The sequence below is a fragment of the Scyliorhinus torazame genome, chromosome 13, assembly GCF_047496885.1.
Source record: "Scyliorhinus torazame isolate Kashiwa2021f chromosome 13, sScyTor2.1, whole genome shotgun sequence".
Taxonomy (NCBI): domain Eukaryota; kingdom Metazoa; phylum Chordata; class Chondrichthyes; order Carcharhiniformes; family Scyliorhinidae; genus Scyliorhinus; species Scyliorhinus torazame.
The window spans coordinates 206,495,448-206,519,034 of record NC_092719.1 but is presented as its reverse complement, the minus strand read 5'-3'; the positions used below and the strand labels follow the sequence as shown (position 1 = coordinate 206,519,034).

At 52.2% G+C, this 23,587-nt stretch overlaps 1 protein-coding gene across 1 annotated transcript in view; it reads left to right on the top strand.

The window, feature by feature from the left end:
- Positions 1-12,387: 12,387 nt before the first annotated feature.
- Positions 12,388-23,587, top strand: part of tlr9 (toll-like receptor 9) — a 51,037-nt gene continuing 39,837 nt past the window's right edge. The window contains exons 1-2 of the mRNA XM_072470836.1: positions 12,388-12,737; positions 13,869-14,007. Coding sequence (XP_072326937.1) covers positions 12,388-12,737; positions 13,869-14,007 — 489 coding nt within the window. The remainder of the gene's footprint in view (positions 12,738-13,868; positions 14,008-23,587) is intronic.

The following is a 23,587-nucleotide window of genomic DNA, read 5'->3' as shown; positions in this document are numbered from 1 at the left end:
ACATGCTTGTTAGGTGAATTGGACATTCTGAATTCTCCCTCCGTGTACCCAAACAGGCGCCGGAGTGTGGCGACTAGGGGCTTTGCACAGTAATTTCATTGCAGTGTTAATGTAAGCCTACTTGTGACAATAAAGATTATTATGTTATTATATAAACATCCTGGAGTTACCGTTGACCATAAATCTAACTGGACTAGCCATATAAATACTGTGGCTACAAAAGCAGGTCCGAGACTAGGAATCCTGCTGTGAGTAACTCACCACCTGACTCCCAAAGCTTGTCCGCAGGTAGCACAGTGGTTAGTACTGTTGCTTCACAGCGCCAGGGTCCCAGGTTCGATTCTGGCTTGGGTCACTGTCTGTGCGGAGTCTGCACACTCTCCCTGTGTCTGCGTGGGTTTCCTCCGGGCGCTCCGGTTTCCTCCCACAAGTCCCGAAGGACGTGCGTGTTAGGTGAATTGGACACTCTGAATTCTCCCTCTGTGTACCCGAACAGGCGCCGGAGTGTGGCGACTAGGGTATTTTCACAGTAACTTCAGTGCAGTGTTAAGGTAAGCCTACTTGTGACAATAATAAAGATTATTATTATTATTACAAGGAACAAGTCAGGAGTATGATGGAATACTCTCCACTTGCCTGGATGAGTGCAGCTCCAACAACACTCAAAACACTGGACACCATTCCAGGACAAAGCAGCCCCACTTGATTGCTACCCCTTCCACAAAAATTCACTCCCCCACCACCGATAAACTGTGGCAGCATGTGTACCATGTACAAGATGTACTACAGGAACTTGCCAAGGCTATCAGGCAGCAGCATCCAAAGCCACAACCACTACCATCTAGAAAGAGCAGCTGATACCTGGGAACCTCACACCTGGAGTTTCCCCTCCAGTCAGTCACCATCCTCACTTGGAAATATATCGCCGTTCGTTCACTATCTCTGGGTCAAAATCTTGGAACTCCCTCCGTAACGGCACTGTGAGTGTACCTACACTACGTGGACTGCAGCGGTTCAAGAACGCAGCTCACCACCACCTTCTCAAGGGCAATTAGGGATGGGCAATGAATGCTGACCTAGCCAGCGAAGCCCACAACTCTTGAATGAACCCCTGAATGAATAAAAAAGGATACAGAATTATTGATAGGGGCCAAAGACTTTTATATTTGTTATTACGCTTGTGAGTATCTCTGGCAAGGCCTGCATTGATTACCCATCCCTAACTGCACTTGGTGAGTTACCTTCTTGACCGCTGCAGTCCATGTGTAGGTATATCCATAGTGCTGTTAGGGGGAGAGTTCCAGGATTTGGACCCAGCAACCATGAAGGAAAGGTGATACCATTCCAAGTCAGGATCATCTGTGACCTGGAAGGGATTTTGTACATGGTGGTGTTCCCATGCGCCTGCTGCTCATGTCCTTCTAGGTGGTAGAGGTTGCAAGTTTGAAAGGTGCTGTTGGAGGAGACTTAGCGAGCCATTGACGGGCTTCCAATCCGGGTTGGGACAGTTGTTGAAACAATCCTTAGCAACAGATGAATCAGAGTCTACCTTGGGCATTGGAGGCGAGTGCATGGAGAAGACAGGCTAATGGTAGCCCCAAACCTGTTCAACATATTTCCAAATGAAAAGCGGCACAGTGGCGCAGTGGTTAGCACAGCTTCCTCACGGCGCCGAGGACCCCCGGTTCGATCCCGGCCATGGGTCACTGTCCACGTGGAGTTTGCACATTCTCTCCGTGTCTGCGTGGGTCTCACCCCCAAAAAGATGTGCAGGGTGGGTGGATTGGCCACGCTAAATTACCCCTTAATTGGGGAAAAAAAAGAATCGGGTCCTTCAAATTTAAAAAAAACCATATATCCAATGACCCGCCCGCCAACAACCTGTCCTGCAAGTTTATCTGTGCCGATGACATCTGTTGTGCCACCCAAGCTCCATTCTTCTGCACCCTGGACAAGATCCTTGTTGTTCTTGCAAAGTAGGTTCAGGACAGGACAGGGCCCCTGTGCAGCCAATCTCCACCGTGAGGCCTCAGTACGGCCTATTATGCGCTTGTGAAAAGACACAAACAGTGCTGCACATAACCCGGGAGTGACCCCTCTTCAGTGTCGGACTAGTAACCTTAAAAACTTTTTTACAAATTTAGAGTACCCCATTATTTTTTTTTCCCAATTAAGGGGCAATTTAGCGTGGCCAATTCACCTAACCTGCACATCTTTGGGTTGTGGGGGCGAAACCCACGCAGACACGGGGAGAATGTGGAAACTCCACACGGACAATGACCCAGGGCCAGGATTCGGACCCAGGACCGGGATTCGGACCCAGGGCCGGGATTCGAACCCGGGTCCTCAGCGCCATGAGGCAGCAATGCTAACCACTGTGCCACGTGCCGCCCTAATAACCTTAAACTTAGCAATTGAGGCGGCTTCACGGATTTGCATTTGCGAAATACATAAACCACCTTCTCAAGGGTGATTAGGGGTGGGCAGCAATTGCTGGCCTAGCTTGCGATGCTCCCGTCTCAGAACCGAAGAAAACAAATGCTTTGAGTCCTGGGCGGTCTGGCCAATTTAATTTGCACAGGTACAACCATGTTTCTCCAGCTCAAGAAAGGCCTCCTCATTAACCTCCTGTCCATTCGCTTCCATTTGAAGGGCATGGAAATGTCTCTTTCATTCATCCTGGTCATGTTGGGCACCCACCTCCACCTCCCTTTTTCCAGATTAATTCTTTCCTTTTTCCTCAGGATGTAACGCACACCTCCGCCTCCACCCACTAAACTATAAAAAGAAATGTGGAACATGCTGAAACATTATGACATTTTTAAAAATGGAAAGAGAAACTATATTTCAGTCCCACTTTTGATAATACTGAGAGCAATAAATAGCAAGTATTCTGATTGAGATGGGGAAGTCTAAGTATAGGACAGTGAACATGTCGCATATTGACCAAAGGCCTCTGTGGCATGTGAATGTCAGATAGCGGTGTTCAATATAGCCCACTAGTCGTCTTTAAAACGGTGATAACATTTCAGTTTAGCACATTGAAAACATATTCTGCACCTCCAATGGATTTGTGCCATGAAATGTTTGGAATTCTGTATGTGTCACGGTCTTCCCCACACCCACCTTCCCAGTCACCAAGGTCATTTACTAATCTCCATAGTTCCACTGTGTGGGAATCAGGGATGACCCAAAGCAAGGTGGGGGGGGGGGGGGGTGCAAAGCCCTTGTAGCTGCTCTCCACCACCTCATCATGGATTGCCAAGATATGCCAATGGACCAGGCACACAGTGCATTAAATCGCGATCAGCCACACTCCTTTACCGGCTATAATGTGTCCATTGGAAGTCTCAGCTGCGATTCAGTTGGGGGCGCTCTTGCCTCTGAGTCACTGCGGGTCAGAGTTCAAACCAATATAACAAAAGCAAAATCCTGCAGGTGCCAGAAACCTGAAGAAAAAACAGAAAAATGCTGGGAAAACTCAGCAGGTGGAGAGATTATCAGAGTTACCATTACAAGACTGTGTGCCTCTTCTTCAGAACTAAAGCGAGCGAGAAATATGGCTGCATTCTTCGGTCGCCGACGCCAAAATCGCGTTCGGCAATCGGCCGGAGAATCAAAGTTCCCGACCAAATCAGGGGCAACGCCGCTTTCCCAATGCTCTGTCCTCTCCAAAGGACATTGCCTGAGGCCCGCCCCCCCCCGATATCCCGCCCCCGACCGGCCTAGTTCCCGACGGCTTAGTGGTCGCATCCGTCAGGAACTCGGAGTGGCGGCTGCGGACTCAGTCCAGCGCTGCCACAGTCAGGGGAGGGCAGTTCGCGAGCAGGAGAGACTTCCTCAGGGGCTGGGGGCACTGCAGGGGAGGGGGGGGGGGGTCCGGGGCGCGTCAGCCGGCCGAAGGAGTGGGGACTATTTTGCGGCCGCCGCCATGTTGCACGGCACGGCCACTGCAGGCCGTCGCCGTACGAATGCGCGGCCACGGACCCGGCAAATCTCTGGGCCGTGTCGGCAGCTAGAGCCGGGTGCTCTATGCTGCCTTCCTGTGAGCCCCCAGCAACACAGGGAATTGTTTTACGACATTTGTTCTGGCGTAAAACGCCACCGTTCCCACACCGGCGTGGGGACAGAGCCCCAGGATCAGAGAATCCAGCCCTGTGATGTATTTTATGCTATTATGAAGAGGGTGCAGCAAAATAGAAGGTCTCAGAAAGGTGTGAGCTCTGCAGGAGTGGAGACAAGACAAAGGAAGTGTCAATGGCACTGTTTAGACAGAATGGGTTAATAGCAAAACAAAGGTCAGTGCTCGGCGTAGCGCACAATCACTTACGAAAGAGACGAGTAGAGATGAAGTCGATGAGGCTTTATTAAGCGTGACTTGTTCCCAGCACTTCAGCAACAGAATGGAGCTGCGGGGAGAACACGGGTTCTTATACTCCGCCTTCAGGGCGGAGCCAGGGGTCAACAGCCAACCAGGACCCAGGATCTGTCAGCCAATAGCATCACGGCTTCACAGTCCCACATGACCCCTAATACATACCACCACATTCACCCCTTGTTAAAAATGAACCCGGCGGGGTGGTGGTTCGCATGGTGGTAGGGGTTTACAAGGCTGGTCCTGGGAGGAAAATTTTGGGTATGTCGTTACAATTTTAGCCCTTCACTGGGCTATGTACAAGGTTTGTGAACTTATTTACAATATTCGTAAGAGAAAAGAACATTTTCGTTACAGTCCCAACAACATTCTTGATGTCACACCGATGCCACGAGTCGAGCGGGCGGTCTGGTCTTCCTCGCCGATCGCCTCAGCCCCGGTGGTGGTGCAGGTGCTTGTTCCCGCGTTGTCGTCTCCGGGAGCGTTTTGTTGTTTGTCTCTGTTTCACTCCTGGTCGGACACGGGAGGAGGACCGATCCTCCCGGGAAGGGGGCGGTCGCGGGGTGCGCTGGTGGCAGGGAGGGGATGATCGGTGTCGGGGGTGTGTGTGTGTTGCCGGCGGGCGCCAGGTCTCGCAGGGAGACCGTGTCCTGTCTCGTGTGGAGGAGGTGAACCTTCTCGACCAACGGGTCCGACTTGTGCGCCCGCACATGTTTTCGGAGCAAGATGGGTCCTGGGGCCGCCAGCCAGGTCGGCAGCGACGTTCCGGAGTAGGACTTCCTGGGGAAGACAAGGAGGCGCTCATGAGGCGTTTGGTTAGTGGTGGTACACAGTAGCGACCGGATGGAGTGGAGAGCGTCCAGGAGGACCTCCTGCCACCGGGACACTGGGAGATCCCTGGACCGTAGGGCCAGTAGGACGGTTTTCCAGACCGTGCCGTTCTCCCTCTCTACTTGCCCGTTGCCCCGGGGGTTGCAGCTGGTCGTCCTGCTCGAGGCTATACCCTTGCTGAGCAGGAACTGACGCAGCTTGTCACTCATGAAGGAGGACCCCCTGTCGCTATGGATATATGCGGGGCAACCGAACAGTGTGAATATGGTGCTAAGGGCTTTGATGACTGGCCGCTGTCATGTCGGCGCAGGGGATGGCGAAGGGGAAACGGGAGTACGCATCCACTACGTTCAGGAAGTATGCTTTCCGGTCAGTGGAGGGGAGGGGCCCTTTGAAATCCAAACTGAGGCGTTCAAAGGGGCAGGAAGCCTTGATCAGGTGCTCTCTATCCGGCCTGAAAAAGTGCGGTTTGCACTCTGCGCAGATGTGACGGTTCCTGGTGACTGTACGGACCTCCTCCACAGAGTAGGGGAGGTTGCGGGACTTTATAAAATGGTAGAACCGAGTGACCCCCGGGTGGCAGAGGTCCTCGTGGAGGGCTTGGAGACGGTCTATTTGTGCGTTGGCACATGTGCCGCGGGATAGGGCATCGGACGGCTCGTTCAGCTTTCCGCGACGGTACAAGATCTCGTAGTTGAACGTGGAGAGCTCGATCCTCCACCTTAAGATCTTGTCATTTTTAATTTTGCCCCGCTGTGCATTATCGAACATGAAGGCTACCGACCGTTGGTCAGTGAGGGGAGTGAATCTCCTGCCGGCCAGGTAATGCCTCCAGTGTCGCACGGCTTCCACTATGGCTTGGGCTTCCTTTTCCACTGAGGAGTGGCGGATTTCTGAGGCGTGGAGGGTTCGGGAGAAAAGGCCACGGGTCTGCCCGCTTGGTTAAGGGTGGCCGCCAGAGCTACGTCGGATGCGTCGCTCTCGACCTGGAAGGGGAGGGACTCGTCGATAGTGCGCATCGTGGCCTTTGCGATATCCGCTTTGATGCGGCTGAAGGCCTGGCGAGCCTCTGTCGACAGGGGGAAGGTAGTAGTCTGTATTAGCGGGCGGACCTTGTCTGCATACTGGGGGACCCACTGGGCGTAATATGAAAAGAACCCCAGGCAACGTTTCAGGGTTTTGGAGCAGTGGGGGAGGGGAAATTCCATAAGGGGGCGCATGCGTTCGGGGTCGGGGCCTATTATCCCATTGCGCACTACGTATCCCAGGATGGCCAGCCGGTTTGTGCTAAAAACGCACTTTGTATGTGAGGTTCAAGGCGTTTGCGGTCTGGAGGAATTTTTGGAGGTTGGCGTCGTGGTCCTGCTGATCATGGCAGCAGATGGTTACGTTGTCGAGATACGGAAACGTGGCCTGCAACCCATGTTGGTCAACCATTCGGTCCATCTCCCGTTGGAAGACCGAGACCCCGTTCGTGACACCAAATGGGACCCTTAGGAAGTGGTATAGACACCCGTCTGCCTCGAAGGCTGTGTACTTGCGGTCACCTGGGCGGATGGGGTGCTGGTGGTAGGCGGACTTGAGGTCCACGGTGGAGAAAACCTTATATTGGGCGATCCGATTTACCATGTCGGATATGCGGGGGAGAGGGTACACATCCAGCTGTGTGTACCTGTTGATGGTCTGGCTATAGTCTATGACCATCCTTTGCTTCTCCCCGGTCTTTACTACTACCACCTGTGCTCTCCAGGGACTATTGCTGGCCTGGATTATGCCTTCCTTCAGCAACCGCTGGGCTTCAGACCGAATAAATATCTGGTCCTGGGCGCTGTACCGTCTGCTCCTAGTGGCGACGGGTTTGCAATCCGGGGTGAGGTTTGCAAACAAGGACGGCGGTTCAACTTTGAGAGTTGCGAGGCAGCAGATAGTGAGTGGGGGTATTGGGCCGCCGAATTGAAACGTTAGGCTCTGCAGGTGGCACTGGAAATCTAATCCCAGTAATGTGGGCGCGCAGAGTTGGGGAAGGACGTAGAGCCTGTAGTTTTTAAACTCCCTCCCTTGCACCGTTAGGTTCGCGATGCAGAACACTTTGATCTCCACGGAGTGGGATCCTGCAGCTAGGGAAATCTTTTGCGTACTTGGATGGATGGTCAAAAAACAGCGTCTTACCGTGTCGGGGTGGATGAAACTTTCGGTGCTCCCGGAGTCGATCAGGCATGGTGTCTCGTGTCCGTTGATCAGCACCGTTGTTGTTGTCGTCTGGAGCGTCCGGGGCCGTGATTGATCTTGCGTCACCGAGGCCAGTCGAGGTCGTAGTGTCTCAGCGTCTTCTTCGGACCCCGTGGAGCCGTCGATGCTGGGGTCCTTTGTTGTCATCCAAGATGGCGGCGTCCATGAATCGCACGCGGCCGGGGGTGGACAAAATGGCCGCCCCCATGGATCGCACGTGGTCGGGGGTGGACAAAATGGCCACCCCCATGCATCGCACGTGACTGGGGAGTCACAAGATGGCGGCGCCCATCCTCCCCTCGTGGTGGCCGGGACCCAAAATGGCGGCGCCCGCGGGTCGCACATGGGGCACTGGGGGGGTTGGGGAGCGTTTGGGATGCGCTGGGCTCGTACTTCTCCGGGGATCGCGGCGACCCCCCGGGACCGGCACACTTCCGCGAAATGGCCCTTTTTGCCGCAGCTCTTGCAAATCGCTGCGCGGGCCGGGCAGCGCTGCCGGGGGTGTTTCGCTTGCCCGCAGAAATAGCAGCGGGCCCCCCCGGGATGATCCGGCGCTTTAACCGCGCAAGCCTGTGAGGGAGGGGGGGTTTGACGCGACGGGGGTCCACGGAGCCCAAGGGGCTGCCGCGCGGTCGGGGCCGTAGGCGCGGGCGTTTTGCGGGGCCACATCTAGGGAGGCTGCAATGGCCAGTGCCTCTGAGAGTCCTAGCGACTCTTTTTCTAAAAGTCTTTGGCGGATTTGGGGAGAGTTCATACCTGGCACAAACGCATCGCGAATTAACATGTCCGTGTGTTCAGTCGCGTTTACCGGCGGGCAGCCGCAGCCCCGTCCCAAAATTAGCAGCACGGCGTAGAACTCCTCTAACGATTCTCCGGGACTTTGCCGTCTCGTTGCGAGTTGGTAGCGTGCGTAGACCTGGTTCACGGGGCGAACGTATATGCTCTTCAGTGCTGCGAGCGCCGTCGGGAAATCCTCTGCGTCTTCTGTGAGGGGGTAAATTTCCGGGCTTACCCTTGAGTGCAGGACCTGCAGTTTCTGGTCTTCTGTGATCCGGCCGGGGGCCGTTCGGAGGTAGCCTTCGAAACAAGCTTGCCAGTGTTTAAAGACTGCTGCCGAGTTCACTGCGTGGGGGCTGATCCGCAGGCATTCCGGGGCGATCCGGAGCTCCATAGTCCTTTAAGCACGCTTAATAAATTGTAGCGCACAATGACTTACGAGAGAGACGAGTAGAGATGAAGTCGATGAGGCTTTATTAAGCGTGACTTGTTCCCAGCAGTTCAGCAACAGAATGGAGCTGCGGGGAGAAGCACGGGTTCTTATAGTCCGCCTTCAGGGCGGAGCCAGGGGTCAAACAGCCAACCAGGACCCGGGATCTGTCAGCCAATAGCATCACGGCTTCCCAGTCCCACATGGCCCCTAATACATAACACCACACTCGGTAAAAGCAAAACACAAGAACAAGTGGCAGATGGCCCTGTGGAAGGGGACTGTGTTGGGACAATTTGCATTTATAAAAAGGGGTCAAGAAGCAGAAAGTTCACAGTCCGAAGGTGTTATACTCATTGTTGAACCCAGGAGACTGTGAAGTGCCTAATCGGAAGATGAGGTGCTGCTCCTCCAGTTTTCACCGGGCTTCAGTGGGCCATTGCAGCAGGCCCAGGATGGACAGGGGCATGAGGGCAAGATGGTCAGTTGAAACGGCAAGCGACAGGAAGGTCTGGGGTCATGCTTGCAGGCTGAGCAAACATGTTCCACAAAACTGTCACCCAGTCTGCGATTAGTCACCCCAATGTAGAGGAGACCCCATTGGGAGCAGCAAATACAGTAGACCAAATTGAAGGAGGTGCTAGGGAAGCACTGCTTCACCTGAAAGGAGTGTTTGGGGCCTTGAACAACGAGGAGGGAGAAGGTATTTCACAGTCTGTAATTGCATGAGAAGGTGCCATGGGAATGGGATGAGGAGTCAGGGGTGATGGAGGAATGGATCAGGCTGTCACAGAGGGAGCAATCCCTGCGAAATGCTGATTGGGGAGGGAATGAGGGGAAGATGTGTTTTGTGGTAGCATCATGCTGGAGTTGGTGCCAATGGCAGAGGATGATCCTTCGAATATAGTGGCTGTTGGGGGGAAAGTGAGGACAAGGGGGAATCTCATCATGGATAGGTTCAAGGCAGGTCCAGCTTCAGAGACATGAATCTAAATCTAAGCTGATATTCCTGTGCAGGACTGAAGGAGTGCTGCAGTGTGGGAAACGCAGGGTGGTGTTCTCCGTTGGCTGATGCCGAAATCACGAAACGCGGTTGGGTGGAGAATAGGTTCCGACGCCACAGTCGGGGGGGGGGGGGAGCCGTTCCACGGGCGGGGGGGGGCTTTGGCGGGAGCTGGGGGCACTGGTGGGGGGGTGTTCCGGGGGTGGCGAGGCTGATTTTTGGCAGGCTGTGTTCGCACTCGGCCGACATCACGTTGCACGCCACGCTGCAGGTCGCCGCAGTGTGCATGCGCAGCCAAGGACCCGGCAATTCTCCAGCTGTGGCCACAGGTAAAGCCGGGGGATTTACGTAGCGTGTCTGCTACACCCCCCACCCCACCCCCGCAGCAGACGGAGCATCGGCACAGCTTTTTTCAGGCGTAAAATGCCACTGTCCCACGCCGGTGTCAGCACTTGGTCTTCAACTGGAAGAATCCAGCCCTTTATCTTCCAAACGGGGAATCCCTGCCCTTATAGCTATTACCACACACATGTTTGTGGAACGTAGCTGCGGGCAGATTGGTTGCTGCGCTCCTAACAGCAGCAATTACACTCAAAAGTACGGAATTGGCTGTAATTATGCTTTGTGTGTGTGTGTGGGGGGGGGGGGGGTTCTGGGCCACAAATGGTGCTATACAAATGCAAGTCTTTCTCGCTCCATTCTGTGTTCAAGAAAGACATATGTTTAATATTTGGCATGGATGGGAATTTCGTTTTTTTTACTGGAAGCTTATAATAGCTGAAGGAATTGCCACGTCAGACTGTTTAAGGGACGGGCCTGTCAGATTCCCCTGCACAATCCTTGTGGCCCTGCCAAAAACCTGCGCATGGAATCACCAGGCCACATTTGGGAAGAATTACAAGAAGGGAGGGGGGGGGGGGGGGACTGGCGGGGGGCAGAAAAGTTAAATTCCCGAATTGAAATTTCGAAATTATCTCAAAGTTAGCAACCCATTCAGGAATTGTGGTAGATTCAGTACAGTGAGTCAATCTGTCCTGGATTAACTCCCAGGGAGCAATTGAGACAAAAAAAAATTGTCAAAAGCTCAGCTAATAGATAGTGTGCGCCTCAAAGAACAACTGTCTGCATCAATAAATCTCAGACCTTTATGGCGGTTGCTGCCTTAATTGTTCAATTAAGAAGCAGGCGCTGAATCCAAAACACAATGCAAAATAACTTTGAAATTGTGTTTTTAAGTAACCACCATCTCGGAAGCTAAACGTTATCAATGACATTCCTTAAAAGTAAAAGCACTGTACAAGGCAAGGCATATCATTAAAAAGTACAGAACTCTAAAAGTTTCCTACACATACAATTCTATTTCACCGGGTGATTCGAGTCTGTATAACATGCTGTAACATCTCTTTAGGGGGTAGCAGCATGACACCACTAGAAGGGAAGGGTCATACGATCCAGTCTCAGTTTCACTTTTGCCTATGAGCAGAGCCAGCACAGCTTGGATGTTTGGAAGCAGTCTACCGGCTACAAACAAGCTTCTCTAACTGCTCGAGTATGGGAACAAGCAGATACTGAAGACACTGGGTGCGGTTTAACGGCTGCATTGTGCCTGCCATGGATCCTGGCGTGCCAGTTAAATAGCGGGAGATCGGGATCCGTTCCGGGCGTGAATCAGTTCGCGATTTAACCGGCACCCGGAGGCATGTTCCAGATCAATTGACACCAATTAAGATCAATCTCCATCACATCAGTGAGATATAAGTCCAAACTAACGGCCTGCCGGGAACTAACCGGCTCCCCAGTGAGGGATCACGCCTGCGTTGTTTAGCACTCCTTAGCACTCCTTTTTAAAAACGTGAAGCTGGTGCAGTGGATGCTGAGGGAAGCTGAGGAGGTGAGTAGCCATTTCCATTCCCCGGGATGCAGTCATGAGGCACTGGAGCTGCTGCTCCACACTGCTCGGGGGACCCACACGAGGTGGATGGGCCCGGGTGGGGGGCTGGGTGTCATAGGCCGGGGGTCGCTGCTTGGCTGGGGGCTGAGGGGTGTTGCGTCGGCTGGGCTGACAAGCCAATCTCTGATATTGTGTACACCTGTAACAGGGGCAACTATAGCTGCTGCCTGTCTGTCTTACCAATCACTTCCAGGACAGAGCCCAGTTCTTGGTTGTATGTTGAAGATCACTTTAACTCCCTTTGACTGTGAGCAGCCTCTAGCTGCACAGCTAATAAGGAATTGGCATTGTTAGTTATGTGAGCACTTCACAGCTCCCAAGTGCATTCTCGTGGGTGCATGTGCCATGTCTCAGATGATGATTATTACCTAGCATTCTAATCAAACGGCGAGGCCTGGACACTTTGCCTGACCGCTGGAGGCGGCAACACCACAGAGGCAGCAGCCAGCAATCAAACACTCAGGAGAGCTGGGCTTCAGCACTGGGGATATTCCCGCAACCAGAGGGTGAGGGTGTAGATCCGGGGAGGGCCCCTGAGCACAGCAGAGGTCTGGAGTCTGGGGTGCAGTTGCTCCTGCTGTGGCTCGGGGCTAGTGTGCAGAGTGGGGTTCTCCATATTGGTTAAATATGGACTGCGATCCAGCCAGCTCAGATGTCGAGAAACACCCAGGAAGCCCCGCCTGGAGTTACAACTTATTCCATTAACCCGCGGCCACTATTAGTGATTCACTATCAGTAATTTTCCCTCCTGAGCCCCTCTGTTGGCCTCAGCGTCATCATATCAGCGGAATATGTCAAACTGTCCAACAGCGCTGATGACCTTGACTGGGACTTTCGTGCAGAATTTCCGATACTCTTTACTCCTTCCCAACCAGAAGACGGCAACCTTCCTCATCCTGGAGATGAAAGTGACTAGCTGGATAAACCATGACCCTTCATCACTCAACGAATTGTCAGAGAGGATTGAAGTCAAATCCCGGGTGAAAGGCGATGCTGGTACAATCCCGCGTTCATCGGTCAATGTGCATCCGCCAGAACTTGTGACCCACGGTGCAAAAGATCAAAGAGCTTCAGAATTAGAAACCGAACCAAATCAGATGATATCCACGTCCGAGGATATTGACCTCCCCATTGCATTTGGGTGACTACCATTGATGAAACAGCATGATGCTAATCAAACACCTTCCTCGCCTCAGACCACAGTCCAGGGTTCCTCAGAGCTTCAGGAACCAGGGGCTACATGGAGTCATCGCTCTAAAGGCATGGCAGACAATATTGTTAAACAAAACCATCATCAATTCAATGAACAAGGATAGGGAACATAAATAAAGGGATTTACCCCTGACATCTGACCATGAAAAGGAAACTATTTATATGGAAAGGTACAACAGCAAGAAGAGGAAGAAAAAGAGAGTTGTATCTCAAACAAACAAAACACCAAATACTGCAGCTTCCATGGAGGCACGGTAGCACATGGTTCGCACTGCTGCCTCACAACGCCAGGGACCCGGGTTCGCTTCCGGCCTTTGCCACTTGTGGGGATGGCACTTTCTCCCCGTGTCTGGGGCGTTTCCTCCGGGTGCTCCGGTTTCCTCCCACCGTCCAAAGATGAGTAGGTTAGGCGGCCATGGTGAATTGTCCCTCAGTGTCCGAAGGTTGGGTGGGATTACAGTGACAAGGTAGGGGATTGAGCCTAGATAGGGTGGCCTTTCGAAGGGCCTGTGCCGACTCGATGGGCTGAATGGCCTCCTTCTGCACTGTAGGGATTCTGTGATTCTATCCGAAAACAGCCAAATCTGAACAAAGAGACCAAAATTGAGGCTACGAATCCTCTAAACTTCAAAAGGACACCATCAGGGGGAGACACGAAACCTCCAGGCTTTATAAACTGTGGAGTCAGTGACTTGAGGGGGGAGGGGCTGGCAGGTAAATGCAAATGTAAGTAGATTGGATAAAGACTTGGGGAGGGCAGGTGGAGGGGTGTTGCAATAGGAATGAAAGGGTTAATGTGGGACAGGGGAAACAGTTCCGCCCATGTGATGATGTAAAGGGAGTCATATGTCGTAGTGTAAATGGATGTAGCTCATGGTTTGGGCTGAAGGAGCCGACTCTCTTGTATATCTGTAAATAGTTACATTTTACTTTAAGTAGTTACTGTTCTGATCCTATGACTCTGAACCTCTTCCTTAGGCACGTGTAACCAGCATGCAGCAGAACACAATTTTCATAGTTGGTTCCCAGAACAAAAGTGTGTTTTTCTCATGGATTGCAGGGCACAGAGTTGGGCCTGGACTCCTAAATCAGCTGAAGTTATGTCAATTCGCAAGTTGCTGCAGATTAAAAGGGTCAAAAAACACAAGAGCGAGAGAGAGAAAGAGAAAGAGAGAGAGAAACAGAGGCCTGGGAGTTCTGTAAGGAACTCCAATGGCAGAATTGGGGAGGAAGAGCACTGGGACAGTTTGCAATGGGCCAGAGATAGGAGAGGCCTCAAAATTCCATGAACCACACGTAGAAATGCTTCTCAGGCATAGCAGGATGTTAGGACAAGCAAAATCATTACTTTTTTAAAATATAAATTGAGAGTACCCAGTTCAGTTTTTTTCCAAATAAGGGGCAACCCATCTAACATTTTTGGGTTGTGGGGGTGAGACCCACACAGACTCGGGGAAAATGTGCAAACTCCACACGGACAGTGGCCCGGGGCCAGGATCGAACCTGGGCACTCGGCGCCATGAGGCAGCAGTGCTAACCACTGTGCCACCGTGCCGCCCTGAGCAAAATCATTCTAACTGTATTCCGTTTAGCTTAGCCCCGTCAACATACCGTCCCCGCATTTGTACAGCAACAATTTGCATTTATATATTTTCTTCAAAAATGTCCCAAGCCACTTTACAGGAGTATAATTAGACAGGGACAGCGACACTGAGCCCAAGAAACAGACGTGGGGACAGCTCGGTCAGCCAGGAGGTTTGGAAAAGAACAACTTGCATTTATATTATCTTTACAAATTATCCACACACAAATCAGGTGCTGAGCTAAATAAAGAGAAATGAGTAGATTTTAAAGGAGAAAAACACAGATGAAAGTCAGAGGTTTAGGGAAGGAATCCAGAGTTCACGCCATTTTTCAAGTTTATTCCGTCAACAGGGATTACCACCTCGCAAAGAAAGAAAGACATGAAGAAACTTTTCCCCCTTGATGGAATGATCGATGAACAGGGGGGTATAGATTTACGGCAAGAGGCAGGAGGTTTAGAGGGGATGTGAGGGGAAACGTTTTCACTCGGAGGGTGGTGGGAGTCTGGAACCCGCTTGCCTGAAAGGGTGTTGGAGGGCAGAGACCCTCGTAACGTTTAAGAAGTATTTGATGTGCACTTGCGATGCCAAGGCAGACAAGGCTATGAGCCAAGTGCTGGAAAATGGGATTATAATAGTCAGGTGGTTGTTTTTGGTCAGTGCGGTCACGATGGCCCAAAGAGCCGTTTCTGTGCTGTGGACCACTATGAATCTATGAATCGATGACCAACGAACCTCCATCCACTGATTTGAATGAATAGTAAATCGTAGATAGCACATGCCAATGATATTTCCATTTCTAACTCTGTGGGCAAGGTTCCTTGGCAGTACCGTGCCCTACTGACTTCAACCCTTAATTTTCTGTCACTTATATACAGGCACACATTATGTACATGCGTATCTACATATTTAATATCCAATCCAGGTACTAAGTGAATTATTATGATTTAAATTTGGTCCACACATTGCCTGGAGTGGCTAGGAGGTCAGTCTCCCAGTTAAAGATTTTATTGGTCAAAACAGCTTTCCCCATAAGCCTCATTGATCTGCTTTAAGAATAAATTGTGGAGGCAATGGCGTAGTGGTATTATCGCTGAGCTAGCAATCCAGAAACCAAGCGCCATGCTCTGGGGACCTGGGTTCAAATCCCACCAGAGCAGATAATGAAATTTGAATTCAATAAAACTCTGTAATTTAAAAAGCCTAAAGGTGACCATGAAATCAATGTTGATTGTTGTAAAAAAAAAAAACATTTGGTTCACTAATGTCCTTTAGGGAAGGAAATCTGTCGTCCTCACCTGGTCTGGCCCACATGTAACTCCAGGTCCACAGCAATGTGATTGACTCTTAAATGCCCTCGGGGATGGGCAATAAATGCTGGCCCAGCCAGCGACACCTACATCCCATGAACGAATAAAATAAAAGATTCTACAGCACCTTTCATAGCCTCGAGATGTCCCCATTGCACTTCACAGCCGTGGAAGTATTTTGAAACTGCTGTAATGGGGAAAATTCAGGAGTTATTCATGCATAGAAAGCTCCCACAACAGCAATGTGATAATGACCAGATGAGGGGTGAGATTCTCCGACCCCCCTGCTGGGTCGGAGAATACGCCGGGGGCTGGCGTGAATCCCGCCCCCGCCGGTTGCCGAATTCTCCGGCACCGGATATTCGGCGGGGGCGGGAATCGCGCCGCGCCGGTTGGCGGGCCGCCCCCCCCCCCCCCCCCCCCCCCCGCGATTCTCCGGCCCGGACAGGCCGAAGTCCCGCCGCTAAAATGCCTGTCCCGCCGGCGTAGATTAAACCACCTACCTTACCAGTGGGACAAGGCGGCGCGAGCAGGCTCCGGGGTCCTGGGGGGGGGGGGGCGTGGGCGATCTGGCCCCGGGGGGGCCCCCACGGTGGCCTGGCCCGCGATCGGGGCCCACCGATCCGCGGGCGGGCCTGTGCCGTGGGGGCACTCTTTCCCTTCCGCCTTCGCACGGTCTCCAACATGGCGGAGGCGGAAGAGACTCCTTCCACTGCGCATGCGCGGGAATGCCGTCAGCGGCCGCTAACGCTCCCGCGCATGCGCCGCCTGGTGATGTCATTTCCGCGCCAGCTGGCGGGGCACCAAAGGCCTTTTCCGCCAGCTGGCGGGGCGGAAATTCGACCGGCGCGGGCCTAGCCCCTTAAGGTTGGGGCTCGGCCCCCAAAGATGCGGAGCATTCCACACCTTTGGGGCGGCGCGATGCCCGACTGATTTGCGCCATTTTGGGCGCCAGTCGGCAGACATCGCGCCGATACCAGAGAATTTCGCCCAATGTCTTTTGTGATAAACATTGGCCCAGGGGCACTGGGAGAATTTGGTTGACGCCAACTTGATTGAAAGCAATAAAATAAAATCAAAATTGAATGCCTGGTGTCCCAAAAGTCTCATGATAAGTGAACAGCTTTGCGAACTCTGCGTACTCTCGGTTATTGAGTCATGACGGGTTACGGATACCCTTTGGTATCTCCAGCAGAGGTCAATTTGCCAGCTTAGTCAAAGAGATTGTTGGCAGTCTATAGGACCATGAGGTAGGCGATATGACCATCACAGTCGAGGATGACACTTCAGGGTTGCGTACAGGTGCTTCAACCTGGAGTGATCCTAATACCAACATGCACACATACAAACACATGAATTGGGAGCAGTAGTGGGCCACTCGGCCCCTCGAACCTGTCCACCATTCAATAAGATCGTGGCTGATCTGATCATAACCTCAACCCTACATTCCTGCCGACCCCCGATAACGTTTCGCACCCTTGTTAATCAATAATCTCTCTAGCTCTACCTTAAAAATATTCAAAGTCGCTGCTTCCACAGCCTTTTGAGGAAGTGAGTTTTCCAGAGACTCATAACCTTCTGAGAGAATAAAAATCCACATTTTTGACTTAAATGAGAGACCCCGGGCGCGATTCTCCCAGCCCCGCGCCGGGCCACAGAATCGCCAAACCGCGCCACGCCGCCCCGACGCCTGCGCGCGATTCTCCGAGGTGCGGAGAATCGGCGCCATTTGCGCCGGCGCGTCTGGCGCAGCGCTGGTCGCGAGCCGCTGTATGAGGCAGGGCCGCCGATTCTCCGGCCCTAATGGGCCGAGCTGCCGCGCGGAAAAAGCAGTGTCCCGCCGGCGCCGGCCACACCTGGTCGCTGCCGGCGGGAACTCAGCGCGAAGGGTCGGGGTGCGGCCTGTGGGGTGGTGGAGGGGGCTCTCCGTCCCCGGGGGGGGCGGCCTCCGGTGGGGTCTGGCCTGCGATCGGGGCCCACCGATCGGCGGGCCGGCCTCTCCCTGCTGGGCCTACTTTGTTGCACGTCCGGCCCCAGAACCCCCGCGCCATGTTGCGTCGCGGCCGGCGCGCTCCGTAAAGCCACCGCGCATGTGCAGGTTGGCGCCGCCCCCAGTGTGCACCTGGAAGTGAGGCAAAAGCGGCGTGAACCGCTCCAGCGCCGTGCTGACCCCCCTACGCGGGCCAGAAATGCTAGTGCCCGCGCCCGTTTCGTGCCATCGTGAAACCCGACGGCGTTGACGATGGCGCAAACACTCTGTCCCGCGATCGGAGATTCGCGCCCCCCTTATTTTTCCACAGTGACTTAAATAAAGAGGGTTTTTCCTAATCACAGAACTGTGATTGATACAGCAGAAAGGATGCCATTCAGCCCTCTGCTTCTGTGCCTGCTTTCTGGTCGAGCTATGGAATTAATCTGACCTCCCTGCTTTTTCCCCATCGCCCCGCAGTTTTCTCCCCCCTCACATATTTATTCAATTCCCTTTCTAACGCAACCTGCTCTCGCCAACCTTTCAGGCACATGTTCCAGATCACCACAACTTCTGCGTTCAAAAACCTTCCCCCAAGTTGCGCCTGGTTCTATTTCCAGTCACCTTTGGAACCCGTGGTTTTTGGTTACCTGCCGGTGGAAACATTTTCTCTTTCTACAACCCTCTCAAAACCCCCTCATCACTTTGAACACTTCTGTCAACTCCCAGCATCTTCAGTTTCTCAACAAAACTGTGATGCCTCCTCTCCAGTACCGTTCGAGTGAATCTGTTATCCACCAGCCCTGAGAGCTTGGCGCCCTTCGGGAAGCGTTTCACTCGTGACTGAATGCAATGCTCAAGCGGAGGTCTAACCCGTGTTTTGGGGCGCGGAATGGCAGGACACAAGCTGTCCTCCTGCTCTCCCACCTGACAGCACCGTAGAGCCTTATGCATAACGTTAATGACCCGTACTACAGGCTTTAGACACAAACTTCCTCAATCGTAAAAACCAAGATGAAATGAAACTGCAAGCGATCATCATCATTAGCATGAATCTGTAAAGATTCCCACTCCCCAACCTCCAGCAAACCCAAGTCATTACTATTTGCCTCGAAGTTGATTTTACTTCTGCAATTTGATGACTAATGAGCAGTACACCCGCCAAAAGGCAGTTGCGGTGAAAAGCAAGTGGTAAGAGTTGAGGGCAATGATGGTTTTGGCTATTAGAGGGGGCAGGTCAGGGCAATATTGCACCTGCCTGGCCACATTCTGAAGTCCTTGGATGTCTCACAGATCTCGGGCAGAATTTTAACTGCCAATGGGGGGGGGGGGTAAGTTCAAATTGGGCAGGGGTTTAAATCCCCAAAGATTTGCCAGCATGTCAGAAACTCAATATCATCCTACTCAATTGAAACTGACAGGCTGGAAAGCCTTGAAGCAGTACAACTGCGTAGCTGTTTCCTTGCCTATGTGAAAGGATTGTGGTCACAGGACTTGTGCCAACAGCGTGATTTCGCTGCTTTGCAGGTGATTTCCAACTCTTTGGTGTTCATTTTATCTACTTTGGACTTTGCCCACTTTGACCGTCATTTCCCGGCTTTGACTGCCGCATGGGGGTGGCTTATGCAGCCCAACAATGGACCTCTGATGAGGTGCACATTAGGTAGCACCATGGACCCCAGCATCCGCAGCAGGAGCAGCCACAGGACAGTGAGGGGGGGTTGGCTCAGAGCTCGCACTCGCAGAGGGTTATACAGGGTATACAGTATACCCTGCACACAGGGTATACAGGCAGAGGATCATTCTTGAAATGGCTGAGCAACAGTCTTGTGCACAAGTGTGTCTCCCAGGTTACTGATGTTTTGTTTCCCAAGGAGTCCACCAAAATGGCGAGTGGGAGGGGTTTACGGGGTTAGTCAGGAGTGGGAGAATTGTCAGGAATAGGGGTAATTGAGTGTTGGAAGTGTTTGGGGTAGTAGGAAGTAGTTGGGGGTGTCGGGGGAGTAACCGAGGGTTCAGGGAGTAGTTGGAGGCCAAGGTGGGGGGTGGGGGCGTGTTGGTGATATTGGAGATGGGGGGGTGGGGGGGTTGAGGGATAGTAGCCAGGGCTGGAGGGTGTAGTCAGGTGCTCGGGGGGGGGGGGGGGGGGGGGGGGCAGGCTTGCCCCCGGGGTCCAGTGAAGATCAGTTACCCAGGATTTAGAACTTGTTTTAATCCTTCTAACTTCTCCTGGGTAACTATTCGATTAATTGAGTGGAAACCATCCAAAATGTCTGCCTTTAAATTGAAGGTTCGAGGGTTCCAGACACAGGGCAATGGACTAACAGAAATTGAAACGTCCCAGGCAATTCCGATGTAGTCCTTGCCTGGGGACTTCCAGCACATCTTCCAGGGTACCTCTGGGGTATGTGCCTGCAGAGACAGGAAGATCCGTGCCAACAATTCACTGAAATATTCATATACAAAATGACATTACTTTAAAATGTATCCTTTCGTGGGATGTGGGCATTACTGACAAGGTGCTGCCATCCCTAATTGCACATGAACTGAGTGGTTTGCTAGGCCATTGCAGAGGGTATTTAAGAGTTGACTGCATTGTTGTGGATCTGGAGTCACATGTAGGCCAGACCAGGTGGCAAACTTCCTTCCCTAAAGGACATTAGTGAACCAGATGGGTTTTTACCGTAATCGATGCTAGTTTTGCTTAGTCACCATTACTGAGTCTAGATGTCACCTCCAGATTTTATTAACTGAATTTAAATTCCACCAGCTGCCAAGGTGGGTTTTGAACCGGCGTCCTCGTAGTCAGTTAAGATGGCGGCTTACTGGTGCAGTAACGGTACCACCGCACCACAGTCGCTCAACAGCAGCATGCTGCGATAAACATCCAGGTGAATCACCTGCGTAACTGTGAAGTCAACTGCGGCCTTCTGTTTCTTCCGTGAAGCCTCCTGAGGTCCAGCAGAGCACCAAGGCAGGCTGCTCACTCTCTTACCCCGATAGCTCAGATGCCCACAGGTTCTGAGTGCCTCTTGAGGGCCTCACCAAAGACTGTCCCGTCTGCATCTGTGCGAGGACAAACTCCGTTTCTGGGGTTCTGAGGGTGGTGCAGGACAGGGGGGTGAGAAGTGCTTCATGTCACAGCACATTCTGAATTTCAAACTAATGTTTATACTATAAAACCCTCATGAACAAAAGGCTGCCAAAGTTGGTTGCCCAAGGGTCGGCTGACTCCTTGTGTGGATTTAGAACCACTCCCCCGTCTCCAGGGGGAACCGAAGGCGCATTCCAGACTGACGGTAAATCAACACCTTGTCCTGAAACGAATTAAAAAAGGTATTATCAAGTTGAATGGGTCATTCAAACACAAAGACGCTGGCTGTCTCAAACTCACAAGATGGCAAACAGCAACACAGGACGTCTAATCAGCATGCCACCCTTAGCTTGGAAAAATAATTCTCAACTTGTGGAAGCCACATGATGAGGAAACCATGTTTGCCGACTGCTTTTAAATCAAGGAGAGGCTGCTTGTAGACAGAACTCCAGTAAAATAACTTGCCATATGTCATCCAAGGAGCCAAAGTCGTAAACAGCAATACTTTGAAAAGTGGGTGGTCCCACTGGAAAAAGACTCCCCAACCTGTTCCAATTAAAATTCACCAATATCCTACAAATTCAATGCCAAGAAACCTCACAACTGCTGAGAATCCTTCCCTTTACAAGACCCTCTCCCTTTAAAACATTGAAATCATCCAAGGAACTACAGGCCTGCCACATGGGAGCTGGGCCAGATCATAAATCAGAGACTGAGATAATTATAAGCTGTTTCAGTACATTTCCCCCATCTGCACCTAATCTTTGTGTGTGACTGGCATCACATTTAACTCGGAGTAAGTGCGTGAGATTAGTAACCTTCTTTATTTTTAAACTCTCAAAAACATTTGCGGCTGAAATTATTCAATGGGGACTCTCACGCCGAAGGTAAGAAAGCACTCAGCTCTTACAAATAAGCATACTGTTCAAGGTATAGTGTTCAAGGTATAGGAATAGTGTTCAATTCTGGTCGCCACACTACCAGAAGGATGTGGAGGCTTTAGAGAGGGTGCAGAAGAGATTTACCAGAATGTTGCCTGGTATGGAGGGCATAAGCTATGAGGAGCGGTTGAATAAACTCGGTTTGTTCTCACTGGAACGAAGGAGGTTGAGGGGCGACCTGATAGAGGTATACAAAATTATGAGGGGCATAGACAGAGTGGATAGTCAGAGGCTTTTCCCCAGGGTAGAGGGGTCAATTACTAGGGGGCATAGGTTTAAGGTGAGAGGGGCAAGGTTTAGAGTAGATGTACGAGGCAAGTTTTTTACGCAGAGGGTAGTGGGTACCTGGAACTCGCTACCGGAGGAGGTAGTGGAAGCAGGGACGATAGGGACATTTAAGGGGCATCTTGACAAATATATGAATAGGATGGGAATAGAAGGATACGGACCCAGGAAGGGTAGAAGATTGTAGTTTAGTCGGGCAGTATGGTCGGCACGGGCTTGGAGGGCCGAAGGGCCTGTTCCTGTGCTGTACATTTCTTTGTTCTTTGTTCTTTGTAACAGGTAACTTCTGTTCATGACAAACGGAAGCAACAAGAAAAGTCCCACATGCCCTTTCTCCATTCGTCTCCTCTCTTAGCTCACCTGCACCTCCCTTATGGCCGAGCATCTTGCTGCACTTCAGTGAGGCATTGGGTAGCCATAGCCGATTCTTTCCTCCATCCTGTCCATCCCCAAGTTTGGTCCCTTTAAATCCTGCCCCTTGGTTCTGGAAGCTCCCATTGATGCACGGTCAATTGTATAAAGACTCAGTTTGGATACAACTGTGGTTTTTTGCAGTAAGATGTGTGGCCTCCCACAGCAGCTGGCGAAATGGCTGCTGAATAGAGGACATGCATATTTATACTCCTACTGGGCAGAGCCAGCAGGCAGGGGCTACCGGTGAATCTGTAGTACAGGTCCTACCTTACATCACCTAATATAGGTGCAACAGTGGTTTACCACATTCACCCCCTGTTAAAAATGAGTCCGGCGGGGGTGGTGGAGAACTATATACAGTAGTGAATTTATGTACAGTGTTTTATTAGAAGACAAAAAAAATGTCTTTTGAAAGTCCAGTACCAGTTAGAGATTCAACCGGTCTGGTGCCTTGACGTTCCGCTGGGAGCGACATAGCGGTGGCGGCGATGTCGATGCTGGCGACGTCGGTGCTGGCCTGATGTCGGGTGACCCCGGGAGCGTGCCGAAATCCTCTTCATCCTCGGGCGTGGGCAGGAGAAGGAGGGATGGTCCTGGTGGGGTTAATGGTGGGAGCGCCGGGGGAGGGGAGAGTGGTGCCGGGCCGGAGAGAACCTGGTGGTGCCAGGTCCCTGAGGGAGACAGCATCTTGGCAGCCGTCGGGGTACGCCACATAGGCATACTGGGGGTTGGCGTGGAGCAAGTGCACCCTATCCACCAACGGGTCCGCCTTGTGGAGTCGGACGTGCCTACGGAGCAGGACCGGTCCTGGAGCTGCGAGCCAAGTCGGGAGCGACACCCCGGATGTGGACTTCCTGGGGAAGGCAAAAAGGCGTTTATGGGGTGTGTTATTCGTAGCGGTGCACAGTCGTGACCGAATGGAGTGGAGTGCATCAGGGAGGACCTCCTGCCAGCGAGAGGCTGGGAGGTTCAAGGACCGTAGGGCCAGTTGGACGGCCCTCCAAACCTTCCCGTTCTCCCTCTCTGCCTGCCCGTTTCCCCGGGGGTTATAACTGGTCGTCCTGCTGGAGGCTATACCCCTGCTGAGCAGGAACTGACGCAGCTCATCACTCATGAATAAGGATCCCCTGTCACTGTGGATGTAGGCGGGGAAGCCGAACAGAGCGAAGATTGTGTTGAGGGC